At 36.1% G+C, this 13,639-nt stretch overlaps 1 protein-coding gene across 3 annotated transcripts; it reads right to left on the bottom strand.

Moving 5' to 3' along the window:
• Window positions 1–280: 280 nt before the first annotated feature.
• tnfrsf1a (tumor necrosis factor receptor superfamily, member 1a) lies at window positions 281–8,789 on the bottom strand. Of its 3 annotated transcripts, none has more exons than XM_052578126.1 (11): window positions 8,656–8,789; window positions 7,448–7,528; window positions 6,969–7,052; window positions 6,356–6,473; window positions 5,368–5,496; window positions 4,229–4,378; window positions 4,034–4,118; window positions 3,738–3,820; window positions 2,328–2,476; window positions 1,817–1,937; window positions 281–1,697 (listed from the first exon to the last, which is right to left on the bottom strand). In XM_052578126.1, the coding sequence occupies exons 3-11, from the start codon at window positions 7,002–7,004 to the stop codon at window positions 1,393–1,395; spliced, it is 1,176 nt and encodes a 391-aa protein (XP_052434086.1). In that variant the 5' UTR covers window positions 7,005–7,052; window positions 7,448–7,528; window positions 8,656–8,789; the 3' UTR covers window positions 281–1,392. The 3 variants fall into 3 exon arrangements, with proteins under 3 accessions (XP_052434086.1, XP_052434087.1, XP_052434085.1); XM_052578127.1 differs by lacking the exon at window positions 8,656–8,789 and adding an exon at window positions 7,846–7,864; XM_052578125.1 differs by lacking the exon at window positions 8,656–8,789 and having other exon boundaries at window positions 7,448–7,644.
• Window positions 8,790–13,639: the final 4,850 nt, after the last annotated feature.

The raw sequence follows: 13,639 nt of genomic DNA, 5'->3' as shown, positions 1-13,639 counted from the left end.
GGCGTGAAAAAATATCAGACAGAAATAAATACAGTGGGACAGGAATGCAGAAAAGCAACATTGCGCAAGATCATAACATATGCACATCAGGACATAAATACACATGCACCTTTTATCAAAGGAAACAGAGCTGGGTTTGGTGCTTGTCTAGTGGTTAAAGGTCTGTTAACAGAACACTTGTAGATTTAGTGCTGCTGAGGCCTTTTGCAAAGCATGTACTTCCAGGTTTCATCTAAACTGATAAAGAATGAATTAGAATAAGAAGCAAATTACACATGAATTAAAAAATATATACAAACTGTTTATTTGTGTTTTTAGGCAGTTAAATGAAAAAAAAGAGATAAAATATATAAAAATGTATTTAGGGAATTTGTTCTTATATTTCTATTCATCCTCTGTAAAAGAAAATGTGACACATACAAATGATTGAAGTTCATTTGACAAAAAACACTATTTCAATCCTTCAACTCGTTTTGAAAAACCAAGTTTTTTTCCAGCATATATGGGTTATTTATATAGGAATTTAAATTTAAAAACAAAAACATCTTTGGTCAGATCAGCTTTATAATTTGCATTTGCATTGAATTTTAATGCTAGTTTCCAGCTGAAGCTCAATATCATTCCGTGGAATAATGCAACAATAGAAAACTGTTTAATTTTTTTAATAAAATACCCCTCAAATGCAAATGCAATTATAAACTGTTTTTGTTTTGTACATGCAAATACAACTACTATCAGCATTAAATTCATCTATACAGTTGGAGGCATTATTGGGTCAATAAGGCCTCTCACGAAACCCATCAAGAACATACCCAGGTCACCGCCAAAAAAAGAATATGTAAGAAATGTAAATGAAAGGAATATGAACCTTATGGTGTTTAAGTTTAATACTGAAGACTGGAGTAAAGGCTGCTAGGGACCACCGTTTTTTATTGACTGTTTTTGATCAAATAAATGTCGTCTTAATGAACACAATCTTGAAAACAAACAAACAAACAAAAATACTCTTCCTTAAAATGTTGAACAGTGTGTGTGTGCGTGTGTGTGTGTGTGTGACCTGGACATGTTATTGTGAGATGTGTGCTATGATAAGGTGAACCTGGAGAGAATATGATTATGATTATGTCATCTCCGATAAACATCTGAAAAATTACAACCCAAACCCCAACCGCCCCACCACCCTCATTTACTTTGACAGCACTAAAAAAAAAAGCTTGCATACAAACAAAGAACATAAGCATATTCAAAAAAACATTAGTGTGCAATCTTTGGACAGCTGGAAATATGACATGGCCAAAAAAACAGCTGTTCCATTCTCAAAGGAATCCACTGGAAACTGGTGGAGGTTAAGTTCGCTCTTTAATGCCCTTTCTTCTTTCTCCTCTAATGGCCTCAGTTTGAAGTGCTTGGGTCCTTTGAAAGGAACCTGCTCTCGATGTTGTCTGCACAGTTAACCAAATACATGTCCTTCAGAGTGTCTACAAACATCTGGATGCGGTGCCATGGCAAAACGTTGTTCCCTCCTCCACTGCCGCTGTCACTCCAAACCTTCAGCATCTGGTAATGGGCATCTTTGCTGTTCCTGTGGTCTTGTTCGGCCCTGTCGATGTTCTGCTCAGATACACCAAGACGACGAACAAGCTCTTTAAATCTTCCGATAGGCACCTCGTCCAGCACAAAATAGAAGAACTCGTGAACTACAAGAGTGAAAGTGAAAGAAACGGGGAGAGAGAGAGCGACAACAGATGTGAATCACAAGCATCGTTACTTCAGCTTCCAGGGATTTATGGGTAGAACGAAATAAACACAGACATACTTTTGATCTCTCTTGGGACGCAGTCTGGGAGTTTCCCATTTAGCTCCGGTTCGCACGGCTGGTTTGTGAAAGGAACGCTCTCATCGAGTTCTTTGTCTGGTGCCACTGTGATAATCAATGTCTGTGGAGAACATAAAAAATATATATTAATTACTATACGATAATAATAATTAAAAAATGCAAAAACGGTCAAATAGGGTATAAAACATCACATGATGATAACATGGCTTTTTTTACATATATATACCAGTTTAACTAACAAAAACAGGTAATACAGCACCGCTTTAGCATTTATTTTTTTAAGGCATTAGTGCAATTCTGTTAATATTATTTGTCGGCTGAGAGTTCAGATGGGGGTCCCTGTGATATAACATTAGTATTAGTATTTACGATAAAAGCTGAATCATCTTCTATAAAAACAAAGCTACTGTAATTATGTGTTTAGCATTGTGGAGAAGAATGGTTGTGGTGTCTCTGTCATTGTTAGTCATAGGTCAAACAAGCATTTTACCTGATCATCGGAAACAGGTGTTGATTGCTGCGATGACAAAGCACGGCTCTTTTTCTTCCAAAGTCTGATGCCCTCGTATAACAGGAACACTCCCACTGCTAGAACCGTGATGCATGCACACACAGGGACCAGTATGTGATGGATTAAGCCTGAAACACCAAGGAGAACAGAAACAAACTCATTTAGCTCACCCCTTAACATTATTCCTTGCCTGAGGACACGTGTTGTTTTTTGGATCACTGCTTAGTCATGGCTAGACTAATTCAAAGGAACACGCGAGGGGACTTCCCAAGATTGCTCATGCTTTCAAAAAAAATATCGGACTAGCTCTCTTTATCGTTACAGTCTAAAGCCTTACAGTATTTTGCCAACAGTGTCCTGTTAGGAAAGCCAACAAACATCAACTTTTTCAATATTTTTTATTTCCAAGGGATACACATTATTGGATGGGTGTTGATCAGTACCAGTGGTGTGCGTTTTTTTTTTTTTTTTAAATCAAATGTACATTCTTGTCTCAGTTACACATTTTCCTGGTTAAATTAACATTATTTACAGTATCAAATAAACAAAACAATTACTTCTCTAGGTTACACTTTATTTTAAGGTCTCTTTGTTCCAGTGTAATTATACATGTAAGTACTGAGTAATATGAACTACTATATGGTCAGGATTAGGATTAGGTTTTGGTTTATGGTTACTTGCATGTACAGTAATTATAAATAACGTATTGTTATTATAATAAGAAGTATATGCAACAATGTGTAACAAGGACACCATAAAATAAAGGGTTACCCAATTCCATTTAAAAATGTAATGTAAAGTTCTATTTATTATAACCAGTCTTATAAAAGAAAAAAACCAGTATAGTTTTAAGCTTTTTTCTTGCATTCATTCCTAAACAATAACTATTCCATAATAATGACTATTCAGCTGTTCTTATTAATTGTCAGCTTTTCAGATCATTAGCCATCAAAGAAATTTCACCATGCTGTTTTCAGTCTATTTGAAATTTTATTTTGATGTGACTTCTTTTCCTTTTTTTAATTGGGTTTCTCATTAACGCCATCAGTTTGTTCATTCAGACTGATAATCAAACTTGTGACAAATACAAAGACTGGAGGCGGGATTTATTGCATGAATCAATCATAGCCACTTCTCATGTGATTTTCCAACATGCATTCTCAATTTACTGTTCCCCTTACGAAACCTAACACATGCCTTGGGGATCTGTTAAAACTCAATAGGTTTAGGAGAGTAGAGAGAGATGTAGCCTCCGGCTGCAAACGCTGTTGTAGTGTTACTTAAGAAAAGTTTTTTATTTTATATTTTGCAATATTTGCATAGATTTCTCAACCAGTTTTTTGAAGAGGCAATGCCTCCTCAGAGGAGATGTCCCAGGTCAGTACTCACCTGGAGGACTAGTTGGTTTGGAAGATCCTAAAATGTTAGGAGGTGTGGTGGATTTGCACACGTCTGGACAATCATCCTGACATCTATAAGATAAAAGATGTGTACTTGTACTGAGGTATTCATTTCAGTTGAACGCATTTCAAACTGCAACAAAACTGAGCTTGTGTAGTTAAACGCATCTGAATTCATAAGTGTACTAAGACTTTTCAAAATCAAAAGATGAACAAGTGCATTCATCAGCTTAACCTCTGAACAATTGCCAGCAGGATTTTGAAGAGTACCGAAGTTTGACTTACTCAGCACACGGCAAACAGAGGTTTTTGCCAGGGACAGCATAATGGTTTTCTTTGCACTGACACTTTGTATTCTGTTTTTCACCACCTGACAAAATTGAAAACATTTACTAAGGTTATCATATTACGGTATGTAAAAACAAGATTAATGTATATCTTTAATTCATTAAGAAGCTTTATTAAACTTGAGGGACTTACATTCTGCAACTGTCAGCTGTCCAGGTCCACATTTTCTACAGCGAGAACATTCCCAATCCGAGGGGCTTAGATTGTTGAAATAGTATGTAGGTTTACACCCACACTCTCTATTCCTTTTGAATGTACATGGTGATAGCTCTATGGAATTGGCTGTGATTAATGGAAGAAATACACATGAAAACTGAGCAAACGTCAGATTAATTGGTTGTGTGAAGTTTTTAACAATCATGCATATATAAAAGGGATACTTTCATCCCAAAATGAAAATTGTCATCATTTACTCGCCCTTATAAGGTGGAAAATTTGTAAAAAACATCTTATGGTTTTTTTTTAGCCTGTCCTCCAACAAAAAACGAACATATAGGTCGTTTGTGCAAGCATTTATTACGACCTTTATTTACGCTTTAAAGTTAAGCGCCCTCTAGTGGGCGTAAAAATAATGACAGTATCGCGTTGTGTCTGTCGTCATAAAATGAAGTATAATGCAGTTACCAATCAAAACGCACGTTTATTTAAATGCAATGTGTGGGCTTTTTACACCGATCTCACAGTATTTCCTACATATTTTACTATGTGGCTTATTCGTTCGAATGACCACACCTAACCCCACCCCTAAACCTAACCCTCACAGAAATCATGCTAAATTATGATTTATTGAGCATATACGTTTTCGTGCAGATCCGTTCCCTGGGATCGAACCCATGATAGCATGATTACATATCAAGGTATAACGCAATAATCGGAGCTACACAAAACGCAAACCAAAGTGCAAATAAAAGAGTACAAAACATTAATATGAAAACGACCTTTTGCCGATAGGGGCACAATTGTAGTATACGCTCTGATGGGTCGTATTTCAGGGATTTGGACAAGCGACCTATAAGAGCGTATTGGTTGGAGGACAGGTTTTTTTTTTTTTCTCCAATAAATTAAAGTCAATTAAATTTGACTTTCATTGTTTAGACAAAACCTGTTACAACATTCTTCCAAACTGTGTTCCGCAGAAGCAAGAAAGTCATGCAGATTTGGAATGATGCAACAGTTATGTAAATGATGACAGAATTTTCACTTTAGGGTTAACTACCTCTTCAATAACAAGAAAATATGAAAATCAAAGTTTTAAAATGCCATTGCTGTACCTTTGCTGCACTTCCTGCAACTGAAGCATTTGTCATAGTGATTTGCGGTCTCTAGGAAGGTTCCATTCTCACATTTTACACATAAGGACCTCGTGTTGTTTTTAGGGCACTCCTCTTTCAATTTAAACCCTAGAGTAGAAAACAGAAGGACAAAGGACAGAACAAAACCATCTATGAAAGCTGAACAAAGGGTTTCTTAAAAAAGAAAAGAAAAAAACACACCCTGTTGATTAATGGGGAATATTGACGTGCATCTTGTTGCCAAGACCCGCTTAGATATTATGATTGACAGGTTGGGTGCCGGATCGGCTCGGAATGCATTTTCAAATCCATATTGACTTAAACTCCATTATCGAAGGGTATTTAATGAAAATGCGATTGAAATGTCTTAAGTGTAAGTGTCAATCCATTTAAGAAAAATAAAAGATTTCCCTTTTGCTGCACATTTGGCTCAGAATGCATTTTGCTACAATAATCACATGGTATCACCATAAAAATGCTATCTCAAGTGTCCTACAGTATCTGTAAAGTCTAAATGCATTTAGGAAAAAAGGGCATTTAAATGATCATTTTGCTACAGCTTTTGCTTGGACATGTCACAAATAGCTAATCAATTTGGGTGATACAATTCCATTCATTATATGTAATAAACATGTAATAATTTCATTAAAATTAGTTTTTAATTTACAGGTGAAAACTAGTGAAGAAAATGCCAAATGTAAATCATATAACTGTATTTTCATTTTGCACCAAATGTTGCACATATGTATTGGAAAAGGAAAAATTAGATTTAAATAAAGAAATACATTGCCATTGTACATATAGCATTGTCATTTTGCACGTTACATTACAAAATGCATTTTGCAAACCATATGCTTCCATACATTATATGATAAATCTTCTTCAAACCAAAAAAAAACACCTTTCACTGAAGGGATATACACTCTGTACATCTATAACATAAAGCCTGCATTTAAATGAGCTTTACCTGCATGACATTTATCACAGCAGAATCCCTTATTATTCCAGTATTCATTTTCAGGACAATATCCTTTCCCAGTCGGACCTCCACTAACTGATATTACATATGACTGGCTGATTAGAGCCTGTGGGGAACAAAAGATCATTTAGGTTAAAAATCCCAGAACCTTACATTATGTGTGAGTGCACAGTGCAATACTGTATTCCACCATGAAAAGTGCTTGATTTATTTTTCCTTTCAAGTGAGGTGAATAAACCAGAAGTAATTCCTCACACACAACCTTTCCACTCATTATGGCAATGTAGTCCTCATTAAACTTTTTCTTTTTTAATGAAATTACACTTACTCATGGCTTACACTCATCATAACTTACAAAATCTCAATGTAGGTCGGTCCTGAAATGTTTAAATGTTATAGTTAAAATTAGATTATGGAACCTGACTATTAATTTGATGTATAGGTAAAGTCACTGAATAATTAAGCTATTTAATCATAGTCAACCATAATGAAAAGCAGCCCAAAACACAACCTTTTAATAAAGTATTTTAGATGGCCACCTGGGGCACTTTTGGAAATGAAGGCTCGTGGCTGAGTAAATGCTCTGAAAATGCTAACTTACCAGCAGAACACAAGCGAACAGCTGACATTCCCTCATGGCGCTACAGGGGGCGCTAAAGCAGTATTTCTCACTTCACCAAACACACTAGGCGGACACAGGAGAAGGGGGAATTGAAGTTAAGAATCTTAAACATGATTAATTTCACAGCTTTATCAAATAAGAAAAACGACAGTTTTCATTAACTCTGATGTCCTTGTAGTCTATAAAGCAGATTATTCTTACAGTAACCTATTGTGAAACAAACGAGACCTAAACCACACACCCAGTAACATCTAAAGTTACAATAGTTTTTTATTGTTAATGCCAGATGAGACCCACACAGACATGTACACTAGGAAAGAAGACAAACGGCGAGACGCTTTAACATTTCCATCCGTTTCAAACCTACGGTACAATCTCGACACCCACACTAAAAGTGCCACATTAGAGATAACGATCAAGTTCCGTGTGGAGATTTTACTGCGCTCGCGTGAACTTACCTTTACTCATGGCGATCCAACATCGTGTCGTCTTACTCTCCCAGAAGAGCTCGGTCATCCCCAAGAGAGCTGGAATATAGCCTACATTTGAAAACGAATTTAAAAATGTGAGATTGAAGTATCGCTACCGTCCATTTCCTCGGAGAAGGGCAGTCTTTAACTGGAAATGCTATGCGTCACAACAACTCCTCCTCTCGTGCCAAATCTCATGAAGGAATTCGAGAGGCTGGATGAAACCGAAAGTACTCTAAAGTTATATAACAACTTTGACAAAATCACAGTATTTACACAGTAATGGAAGCACACTGAAGGACACAAAACGTCCTTGTTCAGTGTCTGCTAACGGTAGCTTAATATGGACTGTGTTGAATGTCTTTTATTGTGCTTGGGAGACTTACCATATATGCACATAGCCAAGGCTAAAAGGAAAAATAAAATAAAATACAAATATATATGAGAAATATATTTATTTAATGCTAAATATACTACAAATACTTTTAGATACTTAATAAAAATACCCTGCAATTGTATTTTTGGTATTGGCCTACTAAACTGCTGTGCTATATGACAAATTTTGCTATTTAATTGTGCAGAAGTCCAACTAAAGATATGTTGAAGTATATTTTTTGGTGCTAAAATGGAACTATTGCAAGTAAACTTCAGATGCACATTAAATTTCTTGCATTTAAAGACCGGTATTATTCAAAGATCCAATTCTCATTAATAATGACATTGAAACACATTTTAGCTTTAAAATTAAGAAATATTGTACTCCAAATAAAGTTGAATTATATTTTTTATATCAGTAGCCTAAGTCTCGAGTTATATGTCAGTTAATATATTAATAGACTACTTAGTATGAAATAAATGTATTTTAAGTATATTATTATTTTCATTTTATTTATTTTTTTGCTAGGGTTTATATATCAGAATGTCAAATTAGACTTAAAAAGCCATTATTAACCCCAAAATTAAAACCCCAATTTAGCCTAATCACCCTCATGTCATGAATTTCTTAATTCATGAAACTAAAAAAGGCATTTTTAATATTCTGGTTAATGGTTGCAACTTGCATTACTGAGTGGATGATTTGAACTTAGAACACGATCAGATTTAATCATTCAGAGTGGTTTTATAAATAAGATCAACCTATTCTTTGAAAAGATCAGACTCAAATCATTCTTCACAAATCAGACATCTCTACTTACATGACTTTTGCTCCTAATTTGCAGTCTGGATGAGCCGTCCTCAGTTGAGCAAGTCTGCAGATTAAAATTTCAATCTGTTTGTCACAAAAAGTAATCATATGACTTCACGTGGACCGCTTTTTATCATGTTCTGGTAAATTTTTGTCCTGTTTAAGGCTTGACATCTTCATTCAGCATTCATTATCAATGCATGGATCAGAGGAGTACTTCTTCAGAATTTCGCCTGTTGTTTCATGCAAGAAAGGAAGTCATAGGAGTTCACTTGAGGGTGAGTGACAGCATTATCATTTATGAGTGAATTATTACCAGTTCAAGTAAGGCCATATAAAATAGAAAATAAATGCAAGTGCATGTATGAAAAAAAGTATGTGTGTGATTTTGCATTGCATAGCAACTAAGGAAATTATCTTTGCTTTGAAATACCATGTTTTGTCTTTATTTTCGTAAACTCTTCACTGAGTTGAGGAAGAAGTTAAAGACTTTTTTGATTATCGCAGACAGAATGTAGTGCAAACTGAGGCGAAGAAATAACTTCCTCACCTCTGAAACCACATCCTGTCTTCATTTCCCCTGTGACCTATAATGTAACCATGGAGATTGTACAAATTGCCCACGGATTGTTCTTTAGCATGGTGCCAAAATTAATTCAAAACAAATAACATATAATGCTGTTAATGATCTTCTTAAAGGTCTGATATTTAATTTACATTGTATACTAAGCACATATTTTTTAGAACTATTTTTCATTCTTTTATCTGATGGTAGTTAAAAAAAAAACACTAATACTGGTTGTATTCCATTAACCTGCCAAGAGTGCCTCAATGGAAAAGAATGAATAGTGGTGTGTTACCATGAACTGAATAACTGTAGTGAATCAAACACTGCTTGTAACTTCTCTACCGTTCAGATGACTCACCCTTTGGTTATCTTAAAATATCCGCTGCTAAAAACTGCTACTTTTTTCTGATTTGGTAGATAATTTGTTTCTGACTAAAATGTTGACACAATGTAGAGTACTTGCTCTGGTCCTTGCTTTGGCAAAATGACAGTTGAATAGTGTGGAATTTGCCCCGCCCCTCCTGCACTCTGATTGGTTAGCTGAGTAACCAATGAGTTATTTTAATCAAAAAATAATAATTTTTTTTTGCCCGAACGCACACTCCTGGCATTTTAAAAAACGTGACGCTTTAGAATTACGGAGCCCTGCACATGACATGCAAGAAAAAAAAAAAAAAATTGTGCACATGATTTACTATTGCGTTCCCTCGATTTACTATTGCATTCCCTCGATTTGCTAAACCGTGTGCATGATTTAGCAAATCGAGGGAACGAATTAGTAAATCATGCGCACAATTTATAAATTGAGTGAATGAAATAGTTATCGTGCCCACAATTTAATAAATTGAGGGAATGAATTAGTAAATTGTGCACACGATTTACTCTTTACTATTTTTCAGGGATTACTGTGCATGCGCACATCAATTTCGCGCCCTTTTTTTCATGCTAAAAAAACGATAATTAATGTATCTGCATAGGTACAGTAGGTTTAGGGTTGGGGTAGTTGTTAACTTTAATAAAAACAATCTAATTGGTAGAAAAAAAAATGTATTATTGGTTTCCTGCAGCTGTATCTCTTCTAGCTACAACTGCGAATATAACACATAATTACATTATTTGCATTACTGTAAGGGTAGGTTTAGAGTTGTGGTAGGTGTAGACATTAATAAATCATAACTTTACAGTAGCATTTTTCATGTCGAATTGTACTACCCACTGTTTTAGTGGAAGGTAGGAAAATCTGACAGGGTAGGACAAATCGTCAGAACACCGGCTTTACTGAGGAGATGCGCATTTATTATCGCCCGATATTTATCGTGCACCCCTATATTTAACCCAGTCATTATAAAGTAGTATAAGTAACTTTACCTAGTAGTATAGATGAAACCAATATTTTCATTTCAAACAAGGTTATCTTATTGTATTATTTTTACCTTATAGACTCAAGAATACATCCATTCCAGACACGGAAGACGCTCTTATTTAAATTTACCACATTTATTTTACCAACCAAACATGTTAGAAATGCACACATCGGTCCCTTTCTCTGTGTCAGACTTAACTTTCTTCTTCTTACTTCGGTGGAGTTTTTTGGAGTTTTTTGGCGCGAGTGGGGCTTGAGGAAGTGATGTCGCCTGCCCAGACGCAGCTGATGGAATTTTTTTGTTTGTTGTTGAAAATTGTGTATGCTTTTTTTAAAGCAAGCAGTCTGCATTATTTCAACTTATTTTTTTTTACATAATAAAGTTGCTAACAGTCTGGTATCCCAAGTGAAAAATAAATAGACTAAAATGTATTTGAAAGACATTTATTTCATGCTAAGCATACTGCAAATACATTTGAGTATTTATGTGGTAAATAAAAATACCCTGCAATTGTACAGTATACTAAACTGGGATACTTAAAGTCTGCTAAACTGAAACAAATCATTTTGTACTTAATGTGTGGAAGTAATGCTAAAGTCCAACTAAAGATATGCTAAAGTATTCTTGACTGTGCTAAAGTGGTTGGTTCTACTTCCGGAACACTTTAAATATATTGCATTTAAAGACAAATATTATTCAGAGATCATGCAATCATCATTAATATCGACATAAAAAATGTTTTATACTTAATTTTAAGAAATGTGCATTAAAATTTGAGAACATGCTGTAACACCCTAATTTCCTGCTTAAGACATACATGTTAACCGATAATCCTCACTGGCCATTAAAACTGTTATCATCAGAATAATGGGTGGACTCCAGGAAGGTCCTTCTGTTTGTGTTGGACTTGAGTGTATTTCCTGCCTTTCTTTTTAGTTTTTTATTTGTTCAGTTTCCAAGTACTGAGTTTGTACAGTATACCACCTTCTCATTTTTTGGTGTTATTGAATTCTGTCTGGAACTGCATTCTTTTGACCATGGAAGCCAAGCCACCATAGAATGTTACTTCAAGAATATAACAGATGAAGTTAACACCATCTGAATGGAGACATACAGTAATAGTTAGTTGACCGAACTACAGTAAGTAACTGCCCAGCAGATGCTACGTCAAACTTGCCAGAGATTCAGCCAAAAGTAAGCACAACCCCCCACCCCCAAACACATGGCACCATCACCAATTCAAATTTTTTCTACTTGTATGTCAATGCATAAACTGTTCCTTATGGTCAGTGCAAGGGCTTCTTTCTCCAAAACTTCCTGTGGTTTACTCATCAGTGGAAGCCTCATCTCAGTGCAAGCTCACACTGGAAAGTCTATCCAAGAGCCAGTTCCCCAACCTTTTCTCTTCCTCAGCCTACGGCTTTAGCTCCTTATCCTCTCTGTTTATGTACAGTGCAGTGGACTCCTTTGTTCCACCCGGGGATATTGTTCGTCCTCCGCTGGTCCCACCCAGCATTGGGGAATTCCCGGTATTGCCTCAGACTCTGGACCTTGGTTACTGGTTAAATAAACCACCGCTCTGCATTGTTGCATGCTTCTCTTAGCTATTTAACACACCTGATCCAGATAATCAGCTCAATAGAAGATAGGTCCATGAATGAACTGCATTCCAATTGACACGGTTCCTACACATTGTTCTTTGTTCCCTACTTCCTGTGCAAGGAAAATCCATTGAAGTTGACTTCACTTTGAAACATTCATTCAAAGTTTTCTGAAACTTTACTAGTGAAGTGTGAAATAATATACCTCTGTAAATAAATACAATTTAAATTCACAGCATGCACACTTCTGTGAATGCTATTTCATGCATACTGAGTTTTTTACACTGTTAAAGAGTTGGATTCCCATGCTAAACATGGACAAAGTTAAAAAAATTAAGTTGTACGTTTGAAAGAGTATTTTTGTTCCCAAAATACTCCTTCCGGTTTGTCACAAGTTTCGGAAAGTTTTTTTCGAGTATGGCTCTGTGTGACGTTAGATGGAGCAGAATTTCCTTATATGGGTCATGAGGGCACGTCTGCCGGAAGAGCGCACGCTCCTGTATAGCAGAGCAGAGAGAGCACAACAGATGTTCACTGATCAGAGCGAGAGCGTCGCGAAATGTCACAAAAGAAGTGTGTTTTTGGTTGCCAGGGCAAGACAACCCTGCACAGATTACCAAAAAAAAAACAGTATTAAGGGACCAGTGGATGGAGTTTATTTTTACAGAGCATCAACGGAGTTGTGCAAGTGTTTGTGTTTGTTCCCTGCATTTCGAAGATGCTTGTTTTACAAACAAGGCCCAGTTTGACGCCGGATTTGCACATCGTTTATTTCTTAAGGATAATGCAGTCCCAACGAAAAAGGGTCACGATCGTGTGTTGGAACCGCAGGCGGTGAGTAAAACTGCTTCAAATATCTCTGTGTTGTTAACTTAGCTATAGGCGCCTAAGCACATCAAGTAAACAACATGCGATGTTGTCATCAAACTGCACTCTCCACATGTACAGCTTAAAAAAAAAAAAAAAAAAAAAAAAAGACGACAAAGTGGAACTTAGTCATTTTCCAAAACCGCTAAGCAAATATATACTGTTTCAGTACATACCACATAGAGACGTTGTTGCTGATGCTGCTCTTGTTAAATTTCAGCCTCTGGATCTGATTCTGGATCATAAATAAACGGCTGAATCTGACTGTTAGCCATGGTTTGTTTTGGTTGGTTTTGTCCTCACGGTATTGTCACAGCTTCGCTCTCAACGCAAAAGCCTACTCGCGCTCGTGATTCTTTAGCTCCGCCCACATGTCACGCCTCCAGCCGGTCGTGTTTTTCCAGGAAAAATCGGTACAGACTATCTTTCTCTTATGAATATAATAAAACTAAAGACTTTTTGGATTTATGAAGGATGCAGTACTACTCTATAGGTACTCAAGATTAACAGGATATTGAGTGAAAACGAGCATTTCACCCCCCCTTTAATCCTTCTATGGCCCCACCTTCTTTCCACTTCGTTATTCTTTCTGTA

The sequence above is a fragment of the Carassius gibelio genome, chromosome B16 (assembly GCF_023724105.1).
Source record: "Carassius gibelio isolate Cgi1373 ecotype wild population from Czech Republic chromosome B16, carGib1.2-hapl.c, whole genome shotgun sequence".
Classification (NCBI taxonomy): domain Eukaryota; kingdom Metazoa; phylum Chordata; class Actinopteri; order Cypriniformes; family Cyprinidae; genus Carassius; species Carassius gibelio.
This window is presented reverse-complemented; position numbering and strand designations above follow the sequence as displayed.

Bases quoted from the DNA above. Each gene is read 5' to 3' on its own strand.
- tnfrsf1a (XM_052578126.1), bottom strand. From the start codon at position 7,004: ATGAGGGAATGTCAGCTGTTCGCTTGTGTTCTGCTG. The intron at 4,379-5,367 runs GTACAGCAATGG...CATTAATCACAG, and splicing joins TTGCAGGAAGTGCAGCAAAG to CCAATTCCATAGAGCTATCA. The intron at 2,477-3,737 runs GTGAGTACTGAC...TTGGTGTTTCAG, and splicing joins CAAACCAACTAGTCCTCCAG to GCTTAATCCATCACATACTG.